General features: G+C 53.1%; 1 protein-coding gene across 4 annotated transcripts; it reads right to left on the bottom strand.

Moving 5' to 3' along the window:
- Nucleotides 1–1199: 1199 nt before the first annotated feature.
- On the bottom strand, nucleotides 1200–21438 carry LOC116627569 (tyrosine-protein kinase ZAP-70). Of its 4 annotated transcripts, none has more exons than XM_032397378.1 (14): nucleotides 21367–21438; nucleotides 21080–21153; nucleotides 11201–11633; nucleotides 10407–10567; nucleotides 7745–7883; nucleotides 7574–7655; nucleotides 7449–7495; nucleotides 7207–7255; nucleotides 5962–6154; nucleotides 5217–5423; nucleotides 3384–3576; nucleotides 3148–3292; nucleotides 2944–3056; nucleotides 1200–1691 (listed from the first exon to the last, which is right to left on the bottom strand). In XM_032397378.1, the coding sequence occupies exons 3-13, from the start codon at nucleotides 11600–11602 to the stop codon at nucleotides 2980–2982; spliced, it is 1695 nt and encodes a 564-aa protein (XP_032253269.1). In that variant the 5' UTR covers nucleotides 11603–11633; nucleotides 21080–21153; nucleotides 21367–21438; the 3' UTR covers nucleotides 1200–1691; nucleotides 2944–2979. The 4 variants fall into 4 exon arrangements, with proteins under 4 accessions (XP_032253269.1, XP_032253268.1, XP_032253271.1 ...); XM_032397377.1 differs by having other exon boundaries at nucleotides 3152–3292; XM_032397380.1 differs by lacking the exons at nucleotides 11201–11633; nucleotides 21080–21153; nucleotides 21367–21438 and adding an exon at nucleotides 10819–10917 and having other exon boundaries at nucleotides 3152–3292.
- Between the last annotated feature and the right edge of the window lie 934 nt (nucleotides 21439–22372).

The raw sequence follows: 22372 nt of genomic DNA, 5'->3' as shown, positions 1-22372 counted from the left end.
AAGGTCTGTACCTAATAATCCCAATGTAAAGTTCCTAGCTCTGGGGTCTTCTCGCCAGTGTCACCCACCTGGGCCTCATGCTCCCACTCCACACAAGAGATAAAGCCCCCGTCCTTCCCCCATAGTTCCACAGAACAGCCACAGGATTTCTAAACCTCCACAAACAAAAAGAAAGAAAACTTGCCTTCCCAGAAGCTGCAGAAAATCTCTTTGCCTTTCCCTGGCTCGGAGTGGGTTTCACGGCTGCCCTTGAGCCAGTTGCTCTAGAGAATGAGACAATGGCTGGGAACTGGGGATGGGGCCAATCACAGCTGAGGAACGGGGAGCAAGTTCAGAAAAGAAACACAGGAGCCTGGCTCTATTTCACTCGACCTGTTGGGTTCTATGCTCCAACATCCAATTTTCCATGTGGGGAGTGCTCGCTTTGGCAGCACATACACCAATTTTCCACGTGGGAAAACTGAGGCAGCAAGAGGTTGGGGATAGGACTTCTCAGTAGGACTGAGCCGGCACTTGGAACACCAGGTAATGAAGATCCCATCTGTGGCTGTCTGTGTCTAGGGAGGAAGGTGGGGCAGCTGACTAGGGTTCTGGGTGATAGAATCACCTGAAGACACTTTAAGACACATCAGTGTTGGGGCGTGGGGTGGGAGGATGGGTTGGCGTTTGTTAAAACCTCTCCAGGTGATGGGATGCCTGGGTGGCTCAGTCGTTGGGCGTCTGCCTTCGGCTCAGGTCATGATCCCAGGGTCCTGGAATCAAGCTCCATATCAGGCTCCCTGCTCGGCAGGAAGCCTGCTTCTCCTTCTCCCACTCCCCCTGCTTGTGTTCCCTCTCTCGCTGTGTCTCTGTCAAATAAATAAATAAATCTTAAAAAAAAAACCTCTCCAGGTGATGCTAACAAGCAACCAGCATGGAAAGCACCCACCTCACTCAATCCACAAAGACAGGGAAGTGGAGGCCCAGTGGCGCACCTGCCTCAGTTCCCGACTCTGCCATAGCTCCTCACTTGTACAAAAATGTCCTCAGGGCAGAGAAGTGGGAAGACCAGACCCCAAGGCCCTAGGGACCACATCCAGGCCCACCAAGAAAAGCTGTTTTCAGGCACTTCTCACTGACCCCTTCCAATGACCCAGCCCCTTTCCTGGTCCCCCTTCACCCCAGAAAAGATGAGGGACTCAAACAAGAGAGAAGCTGAGTTTATTACAATGATGGAGGTCTTGCCACTTGAGAGTTCCCGGAGTCTTCCCCTTCAGGGCCCAGAGGAAGGAGGGTCCTTATTGTAAGCAATGCACCCTCAGCTCAGGGCTGCCCAGTAGATACCAGACCAGGAGCAGGTTATACAATCCCACCCTCCCAGGGCCTTCCCTCCTCCCCCAGCCAAAGAGGACAGGTGACCAGGTGGGGAACACTAGATCAGTATGAGCCTGAGGCTTCAGCTGCCTGCCCTACCACAGCCCAGCTGGTTTGGGAAGAGGAGCTAAGCTGACTTCAGCCAAACTGGAGGTCCTAGGATGGGGCTGAAGCTGGGGCATCGCAGCTTGCAGGCCCCAAGGCTGGCTGGAGCTCAGACAGAAGCAGCTTCAGTCCCCTTTCCACACCCTGGGGGGCCTTCAGACTTGCTTGCCACGCTGTAGTAGTAGGCCCGCATGCGCTGCTCCACGGCCTGGAAGTCTGGGCGGTCCTCCCACCTGTGGAGGTTAGGTAGATCCAGGCCACTGACCACATCCCCACAACCCAGCTTCGGCTGGAGAGTAGACACAAAGGGGGCTCAGAAAATCAGTGGGTTGTCAGGGTGTGGAGTTTGGGGTAATGGAGAGATTTCTTGAGTATAAGAGGACTAGAATTCAGGTGTTGCCGTACCACGTAATAGAAGAGCTGCCGACATACAGGATGTTGGGGGAACAATCTGTTGAGTGTTAACTGATGAAGACTTAGGGAATTGAATTCATTGAGTGTCGGGGTAACAACTATCAACCAAGGGGAGCTGGGATATTGAATGCTGAAGTACTGCGCATGTGCCAAGGGCCAGTATATTGGGTGCTAGTTGCGGGCTTATATGGGTGCAAGGATGCTGCCCCTCATCTAGCAGAACATTGGAGCACTGACAGTGGGTTCAGCTAGTGGGGAGTTAGGCTATTAAAGATGCTAGCCTCTTTCAGTATTGGGGTGTTGGTGTACTGAGTATGTCCCAATGGGGGCCAGGTTAACACATGTTGGATGGACTGACCATTTATTATTTATCATAAATAGGGTGTCTATTTAATCAGGTGGCTTAGGTGTTTGGGTGTCAATGTCATAGGTGTTGGCCAGTGGAATAATGGATGCTGGGATAGGAAAGGTATCAAATGTTAGAATATCCATGCATTGCATGGCTCAGTGTAAGACAATAGCTTTTTTGGGTGCATGTTGCCTATCTTCTGATGGGAAGTTGAAATACTGATGATTTTAGGAGTTGGGGTGTTCAAGTGTTGACTTTGAACACCAGACAGGGGTGGAGGTTTTGAATATATTGAGTGTTTGGGTGCTGTAGAGGTTGCCTGTGAAAGTAAATAGGTGTTGAATGTTGGATGGTGGGGGACTGAGGAATTAGACTGGAGTATTATCCCATGCCCTGACCACTGGTACCATATTTTGGGTAAAAGAGCACTGACTTGTTTGAGAATGTGTTGAGTGTTGGCTGGTGGGGGACAGACGTTTTAGATGCTGGAGCACTAGGTGTCTACAGGAGGTGGTGTGGTGTTGGTCCATCAGAGCACTCTAGGGTCAGGGTGTTGAGGCACTGAGTATAGGTGCAGAAAGTAAAGGTACCGAGGGTTGGAAAGGCGGTGAACTGGGCGAGTCTTGGGTGGGATGAGTTTTGGACTATTGGGCACCATGACCTCCAGCCCCAGGTCTAGGTGTCAGTTCAGCTGGGTACGCTTCCCACCCACTGGCACTCACTTGTAGATCCAGCAGTCACTCATGAGTGTATACATTTCAGGCGGACACTCTGCCGGGCACTCCATCCGCTTGCCCTGCTCGATGAAGGCTATGACCTCGGGACCCTTCATCTTCTGCTCAAGCCAGAGCCAAGTGCAATGTAAGTAACGGGAGCCACCTCACCCTCACACCCCTTCCCACCCACCTACCCACCTCTGCCCACACCTGCCTTGTAGGGCTTCTGGCCATAGGAGAAGGCTTCCCACATGGTGACCCCATAACTCCAGACGTCACTGCGGCTGGAGAACTTGCGGAAGTTGAAGCACTCGGGCGCATACCACTTGAGCGGCCACTTCCCTGCCGAGCGGGCCTGAGAATGGGGAGATGCTGCCAGGGCAGGGCTCAGGGACCCTCCACCCACCAACCTCATCCACCTGGGTGCCAAAGGGGCGGGAGCTCACAGTGTAGTAGCTGTCGTCGGCACCCAGTGCCTTGGAGAGACCAAAGTCACTGATCTTGGCGTAGTGCCGGTTGACGAGCAAGACATTGCGGGCCGCCAGGTCACGGTGCACAAAGTTTTTCTCTTCCAGGTACTTCATCCCCATGGACACCTGGTGCAGCAGCTCCGCCACATTGCTGATGGGGATCTCCTCTCTGGGGTACAGGGGAAGGCAGGGTCAGCTGGGAGGGGACAGCCCAAGTTCCCAAGGGGGCAAAGCCCACTTCTCTGACCCAGCTGAGCATGTGTTCAGCAGGTACTTGCTGGACATCTGCTGTGTGCCAGGCACGGGCTGGGGATATGGTGGGGAGGTGAACAAAAAAAGGCAAAAACCTCTGTCCATATCTAGTCTCAAGGTTTTACATTTCTCCCACATACTATGATTCCCAAATGTACACATTGACCTGCATCCTCTATATGCCCTTAGGGGAGCTGTCTCATGGGCATCTCGAAAATAATAAAGACAAAGCTAGGGGCGCCTGGGTGGCTCAGTCGTTAAGCGTCTGCCTTCAGCTCAGGTCATGATCCCAGGGTCCTGGGATCCAGCCCCGCATCGGGCTCCCTGCTCAGCGGGAAGTCTGCTTCTCCCTTTGCCCCTCCCCCTGCTTGTGTTCCCTCTCTCGCTGTGTCTCTGTCAAATAAATAAAATCTTAAAAAAAAAATCTATAAAAAAAAAGACAAAGCTAAGTTCCTGCTTGTTCACGCACACACACGCACACAACCAGCCCTCCCCACTGTCCCCTTTCTTCTCCAGCAGCTACACCCTTTCATTTACTTGGGCCAGAGCACTAGGCTTTCCATCAGCTCCTGTCTCACACCCAGCTTCCAATCTGTCAGCACACCCTGGCAGCTCTGCCTTCAGAATCCCTTCAGAATCCTCCTACCTCTCTCTACCTCTGCTTCTGCCCCCAGGGCCCAGCCCTCATCATCGTTAGCCTGGACCAGAACAGTCACCTCTGCCCTAACCCCCCATGGCCTGTCCCCACACAGAAGTCAGGTCTGGCCGCTCCTCTGCTCAGAGCCTCCCAGGGCTCCCACCTCGCTTGGGGTAAAAGTCCAAGGTCTCCCCATGGCCCACAAGGCCCTGTGTGATCTGCCCCAGCACCTCCCTACCCACATCAGCTCCCCGTCTCCTCCTCACGTACTCTGCTGCAGGTACAGGGCCTTCCTCACAGTTCCTCCGCAACCCCTGGCACAAGCACACTTCAGGACCTTTGTACTGGCTGTGCCCCCAGCCTGGACCGCTCTTCCCCACAGCTGCCCTTGGCTGCCTCCTTCCGTTTACACAGGCCTCAGCTTCTCACTTTTCATCTCCCACCCTGACACTCCTAATCGTCTTTCTTATAGGACTTATTGTCCAACATGCTCTCTGTTGTATTATAATTATTCTTGAAAACCTCTCTTCCCCAGCCAGAACACAGGACACAGATCTTTGTCTCTTTTGTTCACTGATGAATCCCAAGGGCTGGTAATAGTCCCGATTACAGAGAAATTGCACAGTAAACACCTGTGGAAGAACTGACCGTGTGAGCCAGGTTACACCACAAACACATGTGCACCAGTGGGGACGGGAGGTGATGGGCCCACGCCTCGGTGAGTGTAAAAGATCATGTCTGTGAGGGTAAGAGTTGGAGGCATGAGGACACCTTGCTGTTAACGGCTCTGCCTTGTGGGTGTGAGTGTGGGCGTCGGGGTGTGCGGGGGGGGCAGGAGTCAGTGAAAACAAGTGTGTGCTCATGGACGGATGAGCCCGCGAGACTCCAAGCCCCACGTCCCAGCCCGCCCCGGGGCTCACTTCTTCCCGAGCAGGAACTTGTGCAGGGGCCCGCCGCCCGCCATCTCCATGACGAGCATGAGGGCCTCGGCCTGGCAGACGCCGATGAGCCGCACGATGTAGGGGTTGTCCAGCTGGTGCATGATCTGTGCCTCGCGCATCATCTCATCCTTGTCTGTCTTCTCCGTGCTGTGCTTCAGCACCTTGATGGCCACGTCGATCTGCTTCCTGCCGTGGCGTGCACCTGAGTCAGCCCGGGCCCTGCTCAGCCCCTCGTGCCCACCCGACCGGCCTCTCTCCCCTCCAGACACGTTTGCCACTGGGTTCTCCCTTCAGGGCCCAGGCACACACTTCCTCAGCTGCCAGGGGCAGCTCACAGCCAAGCTCCTCACTGAGAACTACCTCTCACTGAACAAAACACCTCAACATTACACCCTCCCCAGGGGCTGCCTGTAGCCGGGGAGCGCTCAGCTCAAGCGTACAAGGGGGGCCTCTCTGCAGCTGCCCCGCGATGGGCGAGGCCTCTGTTGCAACTGCAGCTCGGCCCACCTCTCCCTGTCCCCGGCCTGCCTCTCCCACACTCTCAGGTGCTATCCCTGAGCCCTCCCAGTACTCCCCTAGCATGCAGTCTCCTGGCCCAGGGTCTGTCTCCCAGGAAAACTGACGTTGCATCCTGGCTCCAGCCCCCAAGGCCTGGGGAGGCCACTCCCGTCCTCTGCCCCGCCCCCCACAGTGCTTCCCCAAACCACGGCAGGGGCGGCCATACTTGCGCATGCGGTAGACACCCTGGCGTACTGAGCCAAAGTTGCCACAGCCAAGTTCGATGTCAGCCATGAGGAGGTTCTCCCGCTTCAGGAAGAGCTTCTTGTCCTTGAGCTCCTCAGGGTCACTGTAGGGGCTCTCATACACACTCGTGTCCATGGGCATTGACGGTGCTTTCTCTGAGGACACTAGGCGTGCTGGGCACACACACACACAAGCATGCACTCCCAAGTCAGGATGAAGGAGTGGGATGGGGGGACAAGGAGGGCATGGCAACCCTGACAGCCACACGGCACATGCCCCAGACAGCGGTGCACCACCCAGAGCATGCCCAGGCACATGGGTACATGCGTGTGTTCATGTGCACACGCGCACTCGTGTGTGCCCCTGGTCCCATCTGTGGGTGAGCTGGGAAGCCACGTCCAAGTGGACTCTAAAGGCGTGTGGGTCTATGTGCACATGTAACCACATGTGCCCCTGTGTGCTCACACATATGCACGCACGGGTACTTTCACCCACATCTCTGTGCATGATGAGGCCCAAAGGCACGTCTACATGAGTAACTGTTAGTGTGCCAGCTAGAGAACACACATCTGTGCGTGTGTGCCCACTGGCATGTCTGACCTGCCCGGGTCTGTGGGTGCGCCACATAGCCATGTTTACCAGGGCTCCGGGATGGGGCTCTGTGTCCACATGCAACCATGTATGCTCTCTGCGCACACACATGGACAGGCTTGCATCTACACGTCAAACACATTAGCATCCGCAGCAAGGCATTTCAGGAACATGGGCTCTAAAGCCCACCTGCCCAGGCTCAAATCTCGGCTCCATTACTGCCGAACTGCAGGACCTCATTAAGTTACTTGCCTTCCTTTCTTATCTGTAAAATGAGAATAATTGCCATGACCACATCATCTGGCATATCAGAAACATTCCAGAAGTGCAGACACGCGTGAGCGTGAAGCATGACTGGCACATGGTAGGTGCTGGACAGATGTGTGTCTGTGGCCCAGGTGGTACTCCCCGGCATGTCCGCGTGCCCCCCACGTATTGTCCAACATACGTAATGTACGTGCATACAGGCAGGCGTGATGGACACGCACCCACGCGGACGTCTATAGGCACAGTGTATGCACAGGGCAAACCAAGTCAGGCCTGGCCCATATCCCTCCCCTGCCCCAGCCCAGAGCCCAGCCAGGGACCTTGACCGCAGCCTGGCATGAACCCCACACACACACCTCCAGCTCACCTGGCTCAGGGGTGTACCCATCTGAGCTGGTGTCAATCCGTCTGGGAACCTAAAGGTCATGAGGTCAGCAAGGGTCAGCAGGACCCTGAGCTGGGGGCACCCAGCCCCTGAGACTCGCATCCTCTGAGCAGTGCTGGGGGTGACCCACTCTCCACCCCAGCCTCGCCTTGGGAACAGGACCCATCACCCACCTGCCCAGCTCCACCCCTCAGGACCCAACCCTGGGGTGCCCGCTAACTCACATGGGCCAATGTGGATGGGTGGACTGGGAGTGTGGGTGCAGCAGGCTCTGGGGGAGCAGAAGGGACAGTGAGGGGTGGGGCACGGGGCCTCCCACTCACCCCCCGCCCCCCACAACCCCCCTCACCTGCACTGGCACTGGTGTTGGGGCAGGCGTCCTTCAAGCAGTAGATGAGCCCATCCGCCTTCAGCTTCAGGTACTCCACCAGCTGTAGGGAGGTGGGCTCAGGGCCAGGGCTCCTCTCTTCCCCGGGCCCCTAAGCAACCCCCCAACCACAAGGTGGCTGGGCAAGCTTACCTGCCAGAGAGTGTCAAACTTAGTCCCCTCAGGGATACAGTATTTGCCCGCCTTGTCCTGGCTGATGAGGTAGTGGTACACAGATTTCCCATAGATCAGGGACAGTGCATAAGTGCCCTGCTCCTTCCGGGGCCTCAACCTGGCAGGGGGAAGGAGGGGATATCACCCCTATAATCACCTGGGCCTTTCCTGGGGTGACCCCCTGCTGGGCCCCACTTTCCACACACACACACACATGCACACGCACACACACACACCCATGGGCTCTGCTCCTGATAGTCTCATAGAGAAGTGGCAGGGACTAGGGGCCTCAAGGTCAGGCCCCACTCAATGTCCAGACTTCTTGGTAACAGGCTGGTGGGGTGGGGTGGGGAAGGGGAATGAGAGGAGAATGGCAGGGTCCACAAGGAGACTTGTTCTGATTTGTGCAAAGGTGCCCCGGGAGCTAGCCATGGAGTTGTGCTTACCTTTGTTGTTCTTCATGTAAAACAGAAAGGAAAGCACTTCAATAACTAGACTGGTGGGCTAGCCTGGAGGTTATAGTCTCTAATTACTCAAACTTCAAACCCTGAAGTTCTGAACGGAGAGCAGAAACTCAACAGCCAGTGCTTACTGGCAAACTCTCTTTGGAAAGAGATATGTGAGTTCATGAAAGAAGAGCTACCAATTCCCCCATAATAACCACATAGGCAAAGACATGGGTGTGGTCACCATATATATTTCCATGCCGCAAATTCTACTTTATTTACCAAACTAGGTGGTATTTATTTACCAAAATACCAGTAGGTGGTAGCAGTTCTTTGTCCTTGCTGTTCAAACTTGGACTTAAGCTAGAAGTACCAGCTAGGCAATCAATGTGGATCTCTACTTCCGAATATAGGGAACCTGATAATAGTGACAAAAATAAGAGCTACCATTGTTCTAAATTCTTCACACAGTTGTCACTTAATCTTTACAGCATCCCCCACAAGGTAAGTACTATTAGTGTGCCCATTTTGCAGATGAAGAAACTGAGGCATATGATTACATCTCCTGCACAGTTGGTTAGCAGTAGAGCCAGGATTCAAATCCATTTCTCACTCAGTTAATTGCTAATAGGACCGACAGCCAGCTCTGTCACATGATCATCTGTGCCACCCCGAGCAAGTCACTGATCCTCTGTCTCAGTCTCCTCATATGTAAAAAGAGACAACTGAACGACATCAGAGGTTCTTAACCTGAAAAGGGCTCCAAGGATGAGGATCAGGTTCAACTAGGATCTCCTATAGCTGTATGCAAAATCTCTGGGATAAACATGTTTTGGGTTGAGAAAGGAGTTCAGGGATGTCTGGGTGGCTCAGTCAGTTAAGCATCTGCCTTTGGCTCAGGTCATGATCCCAGGGTCCTGGGATCGAGTCCCACATCGGGCTCCCTGATCAGTGGGAGTCTGCTTCTCCCTCTGCCTGCCACTCCACCTGCTTGTGCTCTCTCTCTCTCTTTCTCTGACAAATAAATAAGATCTTTTTAAAAAAAGAGAGAGAAAAAGGGGTTCAGCTTCAGAAAGATTCCCAAAGGAGTCTGTGATCCAGAAGAAGTTAGGAAACACTTAACAATATCCTGTTAAAGGCCCTTTGCAGGGGTCAGGTTTCTTTTCAAGTTGAATCAACCAGTACCAGAAATCCTGCAATTACGCAGAAAGCTGTGATAGCAAACAGCATGTGGTAAAATTCCAACCATTCTTCAGCAGCTCTGAACTGTGGTCAAGAACAAGCATGGCCCTGGTCTTAATTCCAGGCCTGAGTGGCATGCATCTTTCTATCACACCCTACACCCTTATCTCAGAACTGGACCCGTTCTGGCTTGTGACAAGCATCAGGATCCACCAGGGGTATTTCCCTCCCCCCTGCCCCATGCGAGGTTCTATGCCTACAGCTTTGACCTTTAGCCCCCTAACTATCTCCATACTGAGAAAGCAATTCTTGACTACAGGAACCACAAGAAGAATCTACAACAGCCTCTGTCCAAAGCATGCCTTGCCTAATTTTCCAATAGTCTGGCTCAAAGTAGCTGCTTCTGGTCTCTTGACATTGGCCAGCGTGAGTCACTGTCCCTAATAATGTCACTGCTCCAACTGCCTCTGAACCTCAGTGTCAGCTCAGTCTCTACACTGTACCCGATCCTAGCTCCCTCAGCCTCAGCCTCCTGTGGCTCTTGCTGGCCCTACCTGTCTCTGTGACTTCAAGCTTGACATCCAAGGCACCCACAGCTAGTCAAAGCCCTTGGCCCTGGCTCTCCTGACTCCTCTCTTACCTCAGTAGACCAGTTAACTGTCATAAACTCTACAGAAAGTTTGCACAATTTTCCTTGGGGCATGGAATCTTCCATGGAAGCTTAAGACATAAAAGAGGTCAAAGCTGCAGTAGGATGGGGACAGCTGCTGGTAGGTAGCAGAGCCTGGATTCCCACCCAGGCAGCCCAGCTCTGGAGTCCTAACCACTGCAGATCCCTTCCCATATAATGTCCCTTCACACACTCAGAAACACACTACCGCCTTGCACATGTTAGCACAGGTGCACCCCCTCATGGCCCACCTGCACGCTGAGGTCTGCCCCAGCCTCCAGGATTCCGGCCAACAAGCCCCAGCCTCACCACCCCAAAGCCCCAAGCCTCAAGCCCCACATACAGGAACTTGCCGTCGGTCTGCGAGCCCGAATAGAGTTTGCGCTCTGCCTCCTCGCGCGTCAGGCTGCTGTGGTACCAGGGCATCCGCTCGTGAGCTGTTGTGGCAATGAGCTTCTCCACCTGGGGAGCCTGGCTGATGATGGCCTGCTCCAGGGCCTCGCCCTAAAGAAGGGAGGATCGAGGAGACTTGTAACTGTCACCAAGTGTCACCAAGGGGCCAAGTGCGCAGCCAGAGGAAGCCTCTTTCATCTCCCGGACCTTCCTAATTGCCACCGTCCCCGTGAAACCCTTCACCCTAGGCGCACCTAGGGTGAGTCCTTCAGGCAGCTGAGGACAGCCTCCCCCCCTCCCATCTCCATGATCCCTCTCCAATCCTCCACCCATCCAGCGCCACGCCCCAGGCCCCTCCTTACAGGCGGCCCCAAGCTCATCTCCAGCTTGACGATCTGACACTGGTGGTCGTGTATTGCAGGCTGTCGAAGACCACCACCCACCACCCCAGCATCCTCTCAGGCCCGGCCCCCAGCCCCCGCCCAGCGCGACCTCCACAGGCCGGTCCAGCATAGACGTGCACCAAGGCATCGCTCAGGCCCCTCCCTCCGAAGCCTCCTCCTAGGTCCCGCCCCACCCACCCCTCCAGCTTCCAAATCTGGCGTGGCACAGCAAAGTACAGGCTGGCGAAGACGACCGTTCTCCCCTGCCCGCGCACCAAGGCTCTCCAGGCTCGGGGAGGCCAGCTCTCCCCAGGCCCCGCCGCAGGCCCCGGCCCCGGCCCCGAGGCCTCCGCGCTCGCACCTCCAGCTTCCAGGTCTGGCGCACGTAGTCGCGCACCATGGCGTCGCGCAGGCAGTCGAACACCCCCGGCTGCGGCTCGAGTCCCGACGGCCGGTTGCATGGCTTGCGCAGGTTGCAGGGCAGCCCGTCCGGGTCGCGCGAGTAGAACTCGCAGAGCTCGGCGGGGCCGCAGTGCGCCTTACCGCCGGCGATGGCGTAAGTGCCGTTGAGCTGGCGCTCGATGGGGAAGTGGTGGAAGCGCACATCGTGCACGAGCGAGAGCACGTATCCGCCCAGCGAGCGCAGGCACTGGCGCAGCAGGAAGAGCCCGTCGGCCATGCCCGCCAGCTTCAGGTGCTCCTCGGCCTCGGCGCGCGAGATGCTGCCGTAGAAGAAGGGCAGGTGCGCCGCGGGGTCCGGCATCGCCGCCGCCGCCCCTGTGCCTCGCCAGACCCTGCGCGTTCAGAGTGAGATGGAGAGCACGTCAGGGTCTCGGCTTGCCTTCTTAAACAACGTCCGTTGGGCCCAGAGATAGTGGGAGAGAGGCCGCATTGAGGGGCATCCGGGCCAATCGTGCAGAGCCTGCTTTATGCCAGAATCACCTTGGAGAGGAGTTCCAGCCTGCTGGGCTCAGATCGGAGAGTCCCCAGCCCTCCCCTGACTTTTCAGAGACTTTGTGCGAAGCGCCCAGACACCCCCACTGGCCCCCACACACCAGCACCTGGAACCATTCATTCATTTCCCAAACACGTGTTGAATTATTGTGTTTCAGGCTGGTGCTGGAGATAAGAGTGAATAAGACAGACATGGTCCTGCCCTCCTGAAGACAACAGTCTGGGGGACATATTAAACAAGAAATAATTACAGACTGAGGTCCGTGTCATAAAGGAAATAAATAGAGTGATACTAAGAGAGAGAAGAGGCCACTGTCACCTTCTCTGAGGAGGTAGCATTTGAACTGAGATCTGAAGAATGAGGAGGAGCCAGCTTTTCAAAAATCAGGGAAGGGAGCACATCACGCAGAGGGAACAGCAACAACAAAGGCTCTGAAGCTGGAACAAGCTTTGTTCTTCAAAAGAACCTTACTCTATTAACCTTCCCATGGAGTCCCCTCGGCCTTAGAAATTCCCCTTTGCCCTGCCCCCTCTGCCTTCATGGACAAATTTCTAGAAAGCATAAACTACTCTGAATATCCATCAGTAAGAGATTGGTTAAATACATTAGGGTTTAATTCCAATGTGAACTTTAATATCGCCACTAAATAAAATGAGATGTGCAATTGAAAATTATGATCCGGAGCGCCTGGGTGGCTCAGTCTTTAAGCGTCTGCCTCCTTGCTCAGGGGAAACCTGCTTCTCCCTCTCCCGCTCCCCCTGCTTGTGTTCCTGCTCTCGCTATCAAACTGTCTGTCAAATAAATAAATAAAATATTTTTTTTTAAAGAAAGAAAAGTATGATCCAATGTGGAGAGGAGAAGGAATTAAAGATATTTAGATAAACATCTAGTAAGGCAGATAACCTAAAATTATCTGTTTTTAACTTTCTGGGGTTATAGTATAATGACAGATATCTTTTTTTTAATAGATTTTATTTATTTATTTGACAGAGATATAGAAAGAGAGCACAAGTAGGCAGAGTAGCAGGCAGAGGGAGAGGGAGAAGCAGGCTCTCCTCTGAGCAGGGAGCCAGACATGGGGCTCGATCCCAGGACCGCAGGATCATGACCCGAGCTGAAGGCAGCCACTTAACCAACTGAGCCACCCAGGCGCCCCATAATGACAGATATCTTGATAAGCATTGGATTATACAGGTGTCTGAATTTCTCAAAGAATGTACTAAAATTTGTTCATTTCAGTGTATTTGGACCCTTTGGTTAAAAAAAAGAAGAAGAACCATAAAATATTGAATGCTAGTTAACAATCTATATGCAGAAATATTTAGGTCTGGTAGATACTGATGATTGTATTTTACTTTGAAAAGCATCCAAAAAATAACATCAACTGTTGGGTGGACAGATAGGTAGACAGATACAGTCAAGTCTTACTGTTCAGAGTAGTTCTGTAAAGTTATTGCAAACACTGAATTAGCAGATACTAAATGATTGCTCCTAGAGGAAATCCAAGGTTAGGTTCCTCACGTCTCTGGTCACAGCATTTTCATCACCTGATCAGTATATAACCCTGTTTCTGCTTAAAGACACAATTTGATATATATTGATTCATTGACACTGACTGCTCAGCCAACAGCACTACAACTCTAAGATTGTCTGACACATACTTTTCCTAGAAGACACATCACAGCCTTCTTGCACTTAGGAACACAAGAAAGCACATCAGCACTACACTGCCATTTGAACAGTGAAATCACCAACCAAAAGCACAAAAATGTGGCACCAAATAGAGGACACTTGTTTACAGTGTGAGAAAAGGCAGAGGAGTGTCCCCTTATTTGACCTCAGTGGGAATGTGCACATCAGTTGACTCAAATTTCTTGCTTCTCTGCATGTGTTCCTGAATGACTGTGAAAGGGCCTCAAGTATTTGGGGGTTACAAGTAAATATTAGCAAGTAGGCTAAATACAGAATCTGCTAATATTAGGATCAACTGCTTGTGACAAAGTGAATATAACAATATTAATTGTAGAATCTACAGGGTGGTTAACGGGTATACAACTAATTCTTCCCATTTTGCTGTATATTTATAAGTTTTTATATAATATTGAAAAAACTTATCTCCCCATAACAACTTCCAGACATTTCTCTAAGGTGGGCCTAGCAAGACCACCCAGGCATAGGTTGTGTTCAGGGGAAGATCCTTGGGTGCCTTTCTTAGTTAAGCAAATGTAAGCAGGGCGTTCAAAGAAGGCTTTTGTGGCTTGAGAAAGGCTGCATTTCCCTCTGGGTGTCCAGGGACAGGCTAGGATGGGCACAGGGACTGAGAGGAAGATACTGGAATGGGAATCAGGTGAGGTCTGGGTTGGGGTAGCCAGAGGAGGAGCAAGAATCTGCATTCTAACCCGATTGCTCCTGACATTGGGGTTGGGAAGGCCAGGCTTAAGGGGATTCCTGGATGTCCTAACAGTTACAGGCAAGTGATTAATCAGGGACTACATTTGTGTCTCCACCTGGAGATGCAGGTCACCATTCCATCAGAGTGTTGAAGAGTCAAAAATGTTCCTAGGTATTTACCCTAGAGAAATGGAAACTTGCATTCACAGAAAAACCAAACCGGAAATGTTTATAGCCGCTCTGTTCACAACTGTCAAATTTTGGAAACAAATCTGTCTCCGCAGATGAATAGATAAACTGTGGTACATCCCTACCATGGGATACCACTCAGCAATAAAATGGAAGGAAATGCTAATACCCACAACACATGGGTGAATCTCAAAGGCATCACGCTGAGTGAAAGAAGCCAAACTCAAAAGGCCACAAACTATAATTCCATTCAAAACCGTATCAGTGGAAAACAATGCATCAGTGGTTGCCAAAGGCTGGGGGCCAAGGGAAAGGATTGACTAGAAGGGACATGAGGGGATTGGGGAGAATAGTCAATATTTTGATGGAGATGGTAGTTTCTCAGCTGTATGCATGTGTCAAATCTCACAGAAGTTTTCACTAAAATGGGTGAATTTTCCTGTATGTAAATTATACCATCATTTTTTAACGAAAGGAACTGGAAAGTATAAACAAACCAGACACTAAAAATAACTGACATAGGAAAGAAAATGCTGTCTATGCTCCTGCTCTACTTTCTTGACTCCCACCCCCTCACCAGCCTCACAGTCTGCTCCCCACCCCCACCAGGATGCTCTCCAGGCTAGAGAGGAAGCACTGATATCACCACGAGGCAAGCACCTAATGCCCTCCTCAACACTGGATCCCCTGAGTGATGGACATTGGTGACCCCTCCCTCCTGCTTGAGCCTCTTGGCTCTCCCCAGTCCTTCCCTGACGTGTCTCCTCCCTCTCTGACGGTTCCTGCTCTGTCTCCTTCCCCAGCCCTGGTCCCCTTACTTGGGATGTTCCGTCTATGGCTATAAACGTGCCACCATGCCCACCTGTCTAGTCCAGATCTCTCTCCTGAGGTCTGATTGTGTGGTATCACCTCCTTTGATCTCCACCTGCTGTGTCTATTAATAAAACCTAAGATCCAGATCTAACTCGCATGGTGTTTGTGGTTGGCTAAACCCCACAGTTTGTTTCCCATGAGCTGAGCTCCAGGGTCTGCAAGTTGCTTCTCGGCAATTTTTCCCCAAGGCCTCCCTTGCTCAAGAACTTACTGTGGCTCCCTCTGCCCACTTCATTGAATCTAACTAAACTCTTCAACTTTCCCTCTGCTCCAGCTGGGCTGTGCTATTCGCCTTCTTTCAAGTGCACTTCCATACTTTTATCCATGCAGTGCCCTCTACTGAGTACACCCTCCCTACTCTTCTCCATCTTCCCAAATCCAGCCATCCCTGCCTCACAGACTTGTATAACTGCTCCCTATACACAGGACACAGGACCAGGCAGCAAGATGGGGGCTTGTCCAGGGGCTGTGGGGAGGGGTGGGGGTAGTGAAGCTGGTCTCTGGGGCAGGAAGCTGTGGCAGGAAATTGTCGACAACACAGTTTGAGAAGCTCCTCCCCACAGTGGCCACAGGTGCAACCTGGGTAGCCAGAGACGGGGTTAGTGCAGAAGGGGGGCTGGGGAGAAACTGGCCCTTGGGGCCCAGTCCAGGGCCATAAGCCATGATTGGCCATCTCAGATCAAAGGCCAAAGCATCCGAGAGGCAGGAGCCTTTCCCATGCATTCTGAGCTTTATCACAACCACCCTGTCTCACTGCCAGTAACAACAACGGTAATAATAACACGACACTGCCCGGCAGGTGGGTCCTGGGCTTAGCCAGCCCCATGTCTGCTTTTGCCTTCCTGTGCCCTTCTAGGCTGTCCTCACTAGTAAGACAGGGGGATGAGAGCCGGAGTGACCAATTTTCCAGTTCCCAGAGATGCTGAGGAGGCCAGAGGAAGTAGACAAGAGGAGGCAGAAGATGAAGAGCCAGGGGGACAAGAGGCTGGAACATTTGTCCATGCAGCACTGCTGCGGGCCAGGCCAGCATGGACCCTTTGCTTTCAGAGGAGCTGGGCCAGTGTGCAGCCTCCTGATGGGACTAGATGTGGTTGGGAAGATCACATGTTTCTATCCTGAGTCATGTCCCTACAGACTCCATGGCTTTCCGAGGAGACAAGCCCACCATGAGACTCTCCTACTCCATTCCTGCCTGGACTGACCCCATCCAGCCTCCCCATGAGCTTTGAGTTCAGAGATCCTAATTTGGCCTTCTCCGAGTTCACAGCTCCACTGAGAGATGAGGGGACACCAGGCTTGTTTTCACAGCCCAGGCCCTGGGAAGAGAAGGAAGAAACCTGTGGTTCTTGGTCAGAAGGATCTACCTGAAATTCCACCATTCAAGCATCCTCCTTGAGTAAAGGTAGGGTTCAGTTATATCTATTCCAGAGAGACTTGATACTCCAAACATACTTCAAAGGAAAAAAGGCTCAGGTGGTCAAACACATTTTCAAAAGCCATGGAAAGCATATTAGCATATTAAAGGCTCTGAGAGGCACCTGGGTGTCCCACTCTTGGTTCCTGCTCAGGTCATGATCTCAGGGTTGTGAGATTGAGCCCTGCGTTGGGGCTCTGTGCTCAACATGGAGTCTGCTGGAGATTTTTTTCTCTCCCCCTCCCTCTACCCCTCACCCTCCATGCCCCCCTCTAAAATAAATAAATAAAATCTTAAAATAAATAAATAAATAAAGGCTCAGGGCGCCTGGGTGGCTCAGTCAGTTAAGCGTCTGCCTTCAGCTCAGGTCAATCTCAGGGCCCTGGGATCAGCTTTGTCAGGCTCCCTGCTCATTGGGAAGTCTGCTTCTCCCTCTCCCTCTGCCCCTTCCGCCCCCACTTGTGCTCTCTCCCTCTCTCTCTCTCTCTCTCAAATAAATAAAAATCTTTTTTTAAAAAATGTAAAAATAAAAGCTCTGAGAAGACCTGCATGGAAGGACTGTTTTAGCTTTGTTTTATCCCCACTCTTATGTAGCAGAGCCTTGAGGGTCTACTATTCCACAGAACATACTCTGAGCATCAAAAGCCCCAATTAGATGTCCATTGTGAGAGCCCAGAGGGGAGACTGAGGCAGTCAGACTGCAGAGGGAATGAGCCCATCCAACTGGACTCGGTGGGAGGGGGTGGGATTTGCACCAGCCAGGCCTGGAGGCTCCATGAGCTGCCCTCAGCCAATGACCCCACCAAAGGCACTGCTGGAATGGGGGCCCAGCCCTCTCTGCCCATCCTTCCTCTCACTGATCCCCAATCTCCTGCCTGAGACCCAAAATCCCCCCTAAAGCCACACTTCCTCCTCTCTAGTCCACAATCATGGTGGGCCCCCCTCTGCCCACCAATAGAGCAGCACAAGCAATTTCAGCCAATAAAATGCCACCTTGGTTACATTCTAAGTCACGGTGACAGAGTTGGCATTGGGCCATGGGTGGCGATTGGCTCCTTCATATCTTTTTCCTGACACCAGGGGATCACATTTCAACCACAGAATCAGGGATCTAGTGTGCAGTAGTGGTATGGTCCTGGGCAGTGAGTTAAGCTCAGCAGACCCCACCTAGAAAACGGTGCAAGCAACAGTGCCTGGCACCGGGAGATTCCGGGGATTCCATGGGATAAGACTCACCAAGCACCAAGCACAGCACCTGGCCTGCCATTGTGTTATCATGTCCTTCGCTGCTCTCAGCCCTCCAGGACTCCCACCTCACACAGGGGTAAAGCCCAAGTCCTCACAGTAGCCCCCAAGTCCTTATGCAATCTGCCCAATCCCTTCTTTGTCATCATTCACGCCCCACCAGCCCCATGGGCCTCCTTATGTCACTTGTTCAGGTCACTTGATCAAATCAGGTTTGGTCCAACCTCAGGGCCTTTGCCCTGTCTGTTCCCTCTGCCTGGACCCTCTTCCCTCAAAACCCCTCACTTTAATCGAGTCTCCGCTTAAATATCACCTCCTCCTCCAAGAGTTCTTCTCTGACCTCCCTCTCTAAAATCACCTCCCCTTCTTCAGGATAGAGATATCCCTGACCCAGCTTTATGAATCTTCACCACCAAAAATGTGATTTATCCACCAACTTGTTGACATAGGACCTTTGTCCCCTGCTAGAATGTAAGCACCGTAAGAGTGGAGATTTTGTCTCGTTCCCCAACCCTGACCAGCAAGGCACATAGTAGGTGTAACTCTACTTCTGGCCTTCTTCTGGCCATATGCTTCAGTCCTCTCTGTTGTCCCCTCCTCCTAGAAGTGTTCCATGATTTCCACCCCTCCTTCCCCAAGCTAAGTCAGGCACCTCCTCTCTTGTCCCAGGGCCCGTCCTCCCCACATCACAGCCCTGATGGCCGTGTATGACCACTGTCTGTTGACTCCTCTGTCTGTGACCAGGCTGAGCTCCCCGAGGCAGAGCCTACAGCTGCCTTGTTTTCTACTGGAGCTCCTGCTTCCTCCCAATAAGTACGTGTGAAACAGGTAACAACAACAGCAGCTTCTGTGCCGGGGACTTTACTATGAGCATCATCCACTTAATCTAAACCTTGCCTCAACTCCCGTTAAATGGGAACTGTTAGCCCCATTCCTCAGCTAAAGCAACTGAAGCTCAGGGAGGTTAATGTCATGTTCAAAATCATGTGGCAGTCAGTATTTGAACGCAGGTGTCTGACCCAGCAGCCTGCTCTCACCACTCTGGAGAATGAATGTCCTTTAGGGGACGGAATCCCTTGTTCTGAGCTGGATCCCTTGGGGCTCGAACCCTAGGCTGGCAGGTGTCCCTGCACTCTGAGCTTCCTTTGACCATCACGGCCCAGAGTGCTGGGCTGTTGTGGGGTTGGGATAGGTCCTTGCACCCAGCAGACTTGCTAAGTGTCCGCTGATCCACTGGGCAATGCTGTGAGAGCAGTCCCCCCACCTCAACCCCTGCTGCCTTGGTTTAAGGACCGTGTGAGCTCAACAAGGAGCTTCCCTTTGGAAGCCTGGGTGTCAGGCTCTGTGACTGTAAAAGGGAGATGAGGAGAGGCTTAGGGGGTGGGAAAGGTGGGATGATGAGTCGGGGGGACAGCAGGGTGTTGTCCTGTGCATTGTGGGGTGTTTAGCATCATTTCTGGCCTATATCTACTAGATGCCAACAAGACCCCCTGAGTCATGACCAAAAATGTCTCCAGACATTATCAAATGTCCCTGGCGGGGGAGGTATAGGGGGTGCCAAAATTGGCTCCAGTTGAGAACCACAGCCTATGCTTTGGGTGGGCGGATGTGCAGGGAGGGGTCGACACGGAGAGGTCTGGCTGCTGCAGCCCCCAGGAGAGTCTCCAGAAGCAACGAAGTCCAGAGCCTGACCTCCCAGGGCTAGTAGTGACAGTTAGAATTACAGCCACGTGCTCAGATAGCACCTACTATGTGCTGGGCATCTAGATCTGCAGATGACCCCAGAACAACACGGGTTTGAACTGTTCAGGTCCAGTTACACGCGGATTTTTAACAGTACAATAAATGTCTTTCTCTTAGGATTTTCTTCATACTATTTTATTTCATCTAGATTACTTTATTGTAAGAATACAGGACATAACACATATAACCTACAAAGTATGTATTAGACTCTCTATGTTATCAGAAGGTTTCCGGTCAACACTAGGCTCTTAGCAGTTACGTTTGGGGGGAGTCAAAAGTTATATGCAGGTTTTCAACTGCGTGGGGTTTCAGCACCCCTAAGCCCTGTGTTGCTCAAGGGTCAAGTCTATTTGTTCACACCCCGTGAGTGAAGGATTTATGGACCCGGGACCTGACACACACAGAGGTAGTGACCTGCCTAAGGTCCCACAGCACACACAGCAGGTAGCTGAGCCAGGACTCGAATCGAGGCCACCTGGCTCCACAGTGTACGCTTACCACCGTCCAGGCTGTGTCCCTGCCAGGCCCGTGTCCCTGCCGGGGCTGCCATGTGGGAGGCAGGAGGACAGGCACAAAAAGGTAAAGGAAGCACCGCGCCGAGAAGAGCCTTCTGAGGTGGCACCCAAAGATTTTTCGTGCCAGGAGTCCCTGGCCCTAAGCTCTCAGCAAAGCTTTACTAAGCACCCACTGTGCGCTCACTACCCGGGCTGAGACAGAAGTAATGATGCGCATCTTGAGTTGTTCACCACGGGAACCCCGTTCCTTCCTGCTGAGACTCTTTCCTGCCTGGGACATTTTTCCCAACCTCTTACCCGAGAGTCAAGAGCCAGGCACCTGCAAGGTGCCGATATTTGCCTCTGTATTTAACAGATGCACAAACTGAGGCTCAGAGACTCCAAGCAACCTGCCAAGGACACACAGCAGTTGGGCAGGATGCAGACTGTTTTCTCCTTCACCTCTCTGGGTCCCCCTTGAACCTGAGCTCCCTTATAAGTGGCTCAAGCCTCCTGGGCCCCCAATAGGAATCATCTGCACTTGGTTGTTCAAGTTCACAGCCCTGTTGAGCCACCCTCATATTTATGGGGCTGGTGGGGGCAGGGGGCAGAGCACATTTGCTCTCTCTGGAAGATTCTCTGCTTCCTGGAGCCAAGGGTGTCACCCTGACGGGGCCCAGCAGGAAGCGAGGGACTGAGCAGACATCGCTGTGTCCCCCGGACACGACCACCCAGCCGACACTCTGGCAGGGAATCTGCTTCCCTCAGGGTGGCCGCAAGGGGTGTCTGCTTCCTCTTCCACCTGGACACCACCCATCCCAATCCTACAGCCCCTCCTGGTCCTTCCCAGTGGCCTCCTAACTCCGTCTCCCTCCACCAGACCCAGGCTACCCATGGAACTGGCAGCCAGGTGCTGTTCCATCCAGGATGACTTACCTGGAGATGTGCAGATGATATCGAGGCAAATGGGCTACAGGTCTCTGGTCCCCAACGTCAACAAACAGCTGGTTCTGGATGAAAATTGGACCCAAGAAACTAACTTGGCTATCTCTGCAGCCCAAGCCCCCCGCCTGAGGCCCGGCTCACCGCCCCCTCACATGCCCAGGCAAAGGGTAAGTAGGCCATACCGACAGAATCTTCACCCTCCACCAGCTGCCCCAAGTCCCCCGGGGTGTGGCTGTGGTGACGGGACAGGGGCAGAAGGCCGGAGGGCGGCCACTCACCTGGGCCCGCCGGCAGCCGCACAAAGGCCCAAGCCAAGCAGGTACCAGGGCCGGAAGGCCTGGTGTGCTCTCAGCAGCTGGTTTCTCTGAAACTCAACTTATTTCCTTGTTGTGAAGACAGGAAAGGGGGCTGCGTCTGAAGTTTACGCCAAAGTCACAAAGTGCTGTGTTCAAGGAAAATCAAAAGTCATGTGTTCCGGGGAGGGCAGAGGGCATTTCGCACGCCAAGCAGGGCCTGCCCTGCGCTGGGGGAAACCAAGGTTAGCTGCAGGCGGGGGGGGTTATGCAAAGTGGCAATTCCAACAGCATCCCCAAAGCCCGGGAGGAGAAGGAAAGGAGCGATGTGTGCCAGAATGGCGGGTGGAGCAGTGGCAGTGGGAGGCTGATCCCCAGGACTCAATGGAAACAGGAATGGCCCCACTCCCCCTCCCAGGGGGAGGGACATGGACCCAAGGCCTGCCTGGCCGACCTGCTCCTAAGAGTGATTTATTTGTTCCACAGGCAGGTCAAAGCTGGAGAGAGGAGAAATTTGCTCAGTAGGGCCATACCCCAAAGGTTCAGAGCACCTACTGTGTGAGGCACTGGGACAGCAATGACACCCCTGTCCCTGCCCCAACATGGGTCACAGGCTAGAGGAGGCGGCAGCTGAGTCAACAGGGAGATCAGGGCTGGGATGGTAACAGCCTGGGCACCATGTGTATTCAAAGGAGCCCCAGTGCACGTGGTGGGAGGGGGGGAGAGGGGTAACCAGAGAAGGATTCTGAGAGGGATCAGCCATTTCGTCAAGACACAGAGACAGTGTGTCCCCCAGTGCCCACCTGCTCCCAGCCTGCCCCACCTTGGACCTTCCCCACAGGCTGTACCTGGCTGATCCCCACCTCCTGCTCTGGCCACAGCCTCCTCCTCATCTTCATTTCCTCCCTTCCCTCACACTCACCCACACCCATGAGGACAAAGGGGCCCCACCCATCACATCCACTCCCTGCTGCATGGCCACTGCCCGTGC

This window comes from Phoca vitulina, unplaced genomic scaffold (assembly GCF_004348235.1).
Source record: "Phoca vitulina isolate PV1807 unplaced genomic scaffold, GSC_HSeal_1.0 scaffold98, whole genome shotgun sequence".
Lineage (NCBI taxonomy): Eukaryota > Metazoa > Chordata > Mammalia > Carnivora > Phocidae > Phoca > Phoca vitulina.
The sequence above is the reverse complement of the archived record's forward strand: the minus strand, read 5'-3'. Positions and strand labels throughout refer to the sequence as shown.

Excerpts from the sequence above, each read along its gene's own strand:
- LOC116627569 (XM_032397377.1), bottom strand. The coding sequence starts at position 11,602 with ATGCCGGACCCCGCGGCGCACCTGCCCTTCTTCTACGGCAGCATCTCG. Across the intron at positions 6,155-7,206 it reads TGGGTACACCCCTGAGCCAG|CACGCCTAGTGTCCTCAGAG; the intron begins GTGAGCTGGAGG and ends GTGTGTGCCCAG. Across the intron at positions 3,577-5,216 it reads AAGTTCCTGCTCGGGAAGAA|AGAGGAGATCCCCATCAGCA; the intron begins GTGAGCCCCGGG and ends CCTGTACCCCAG.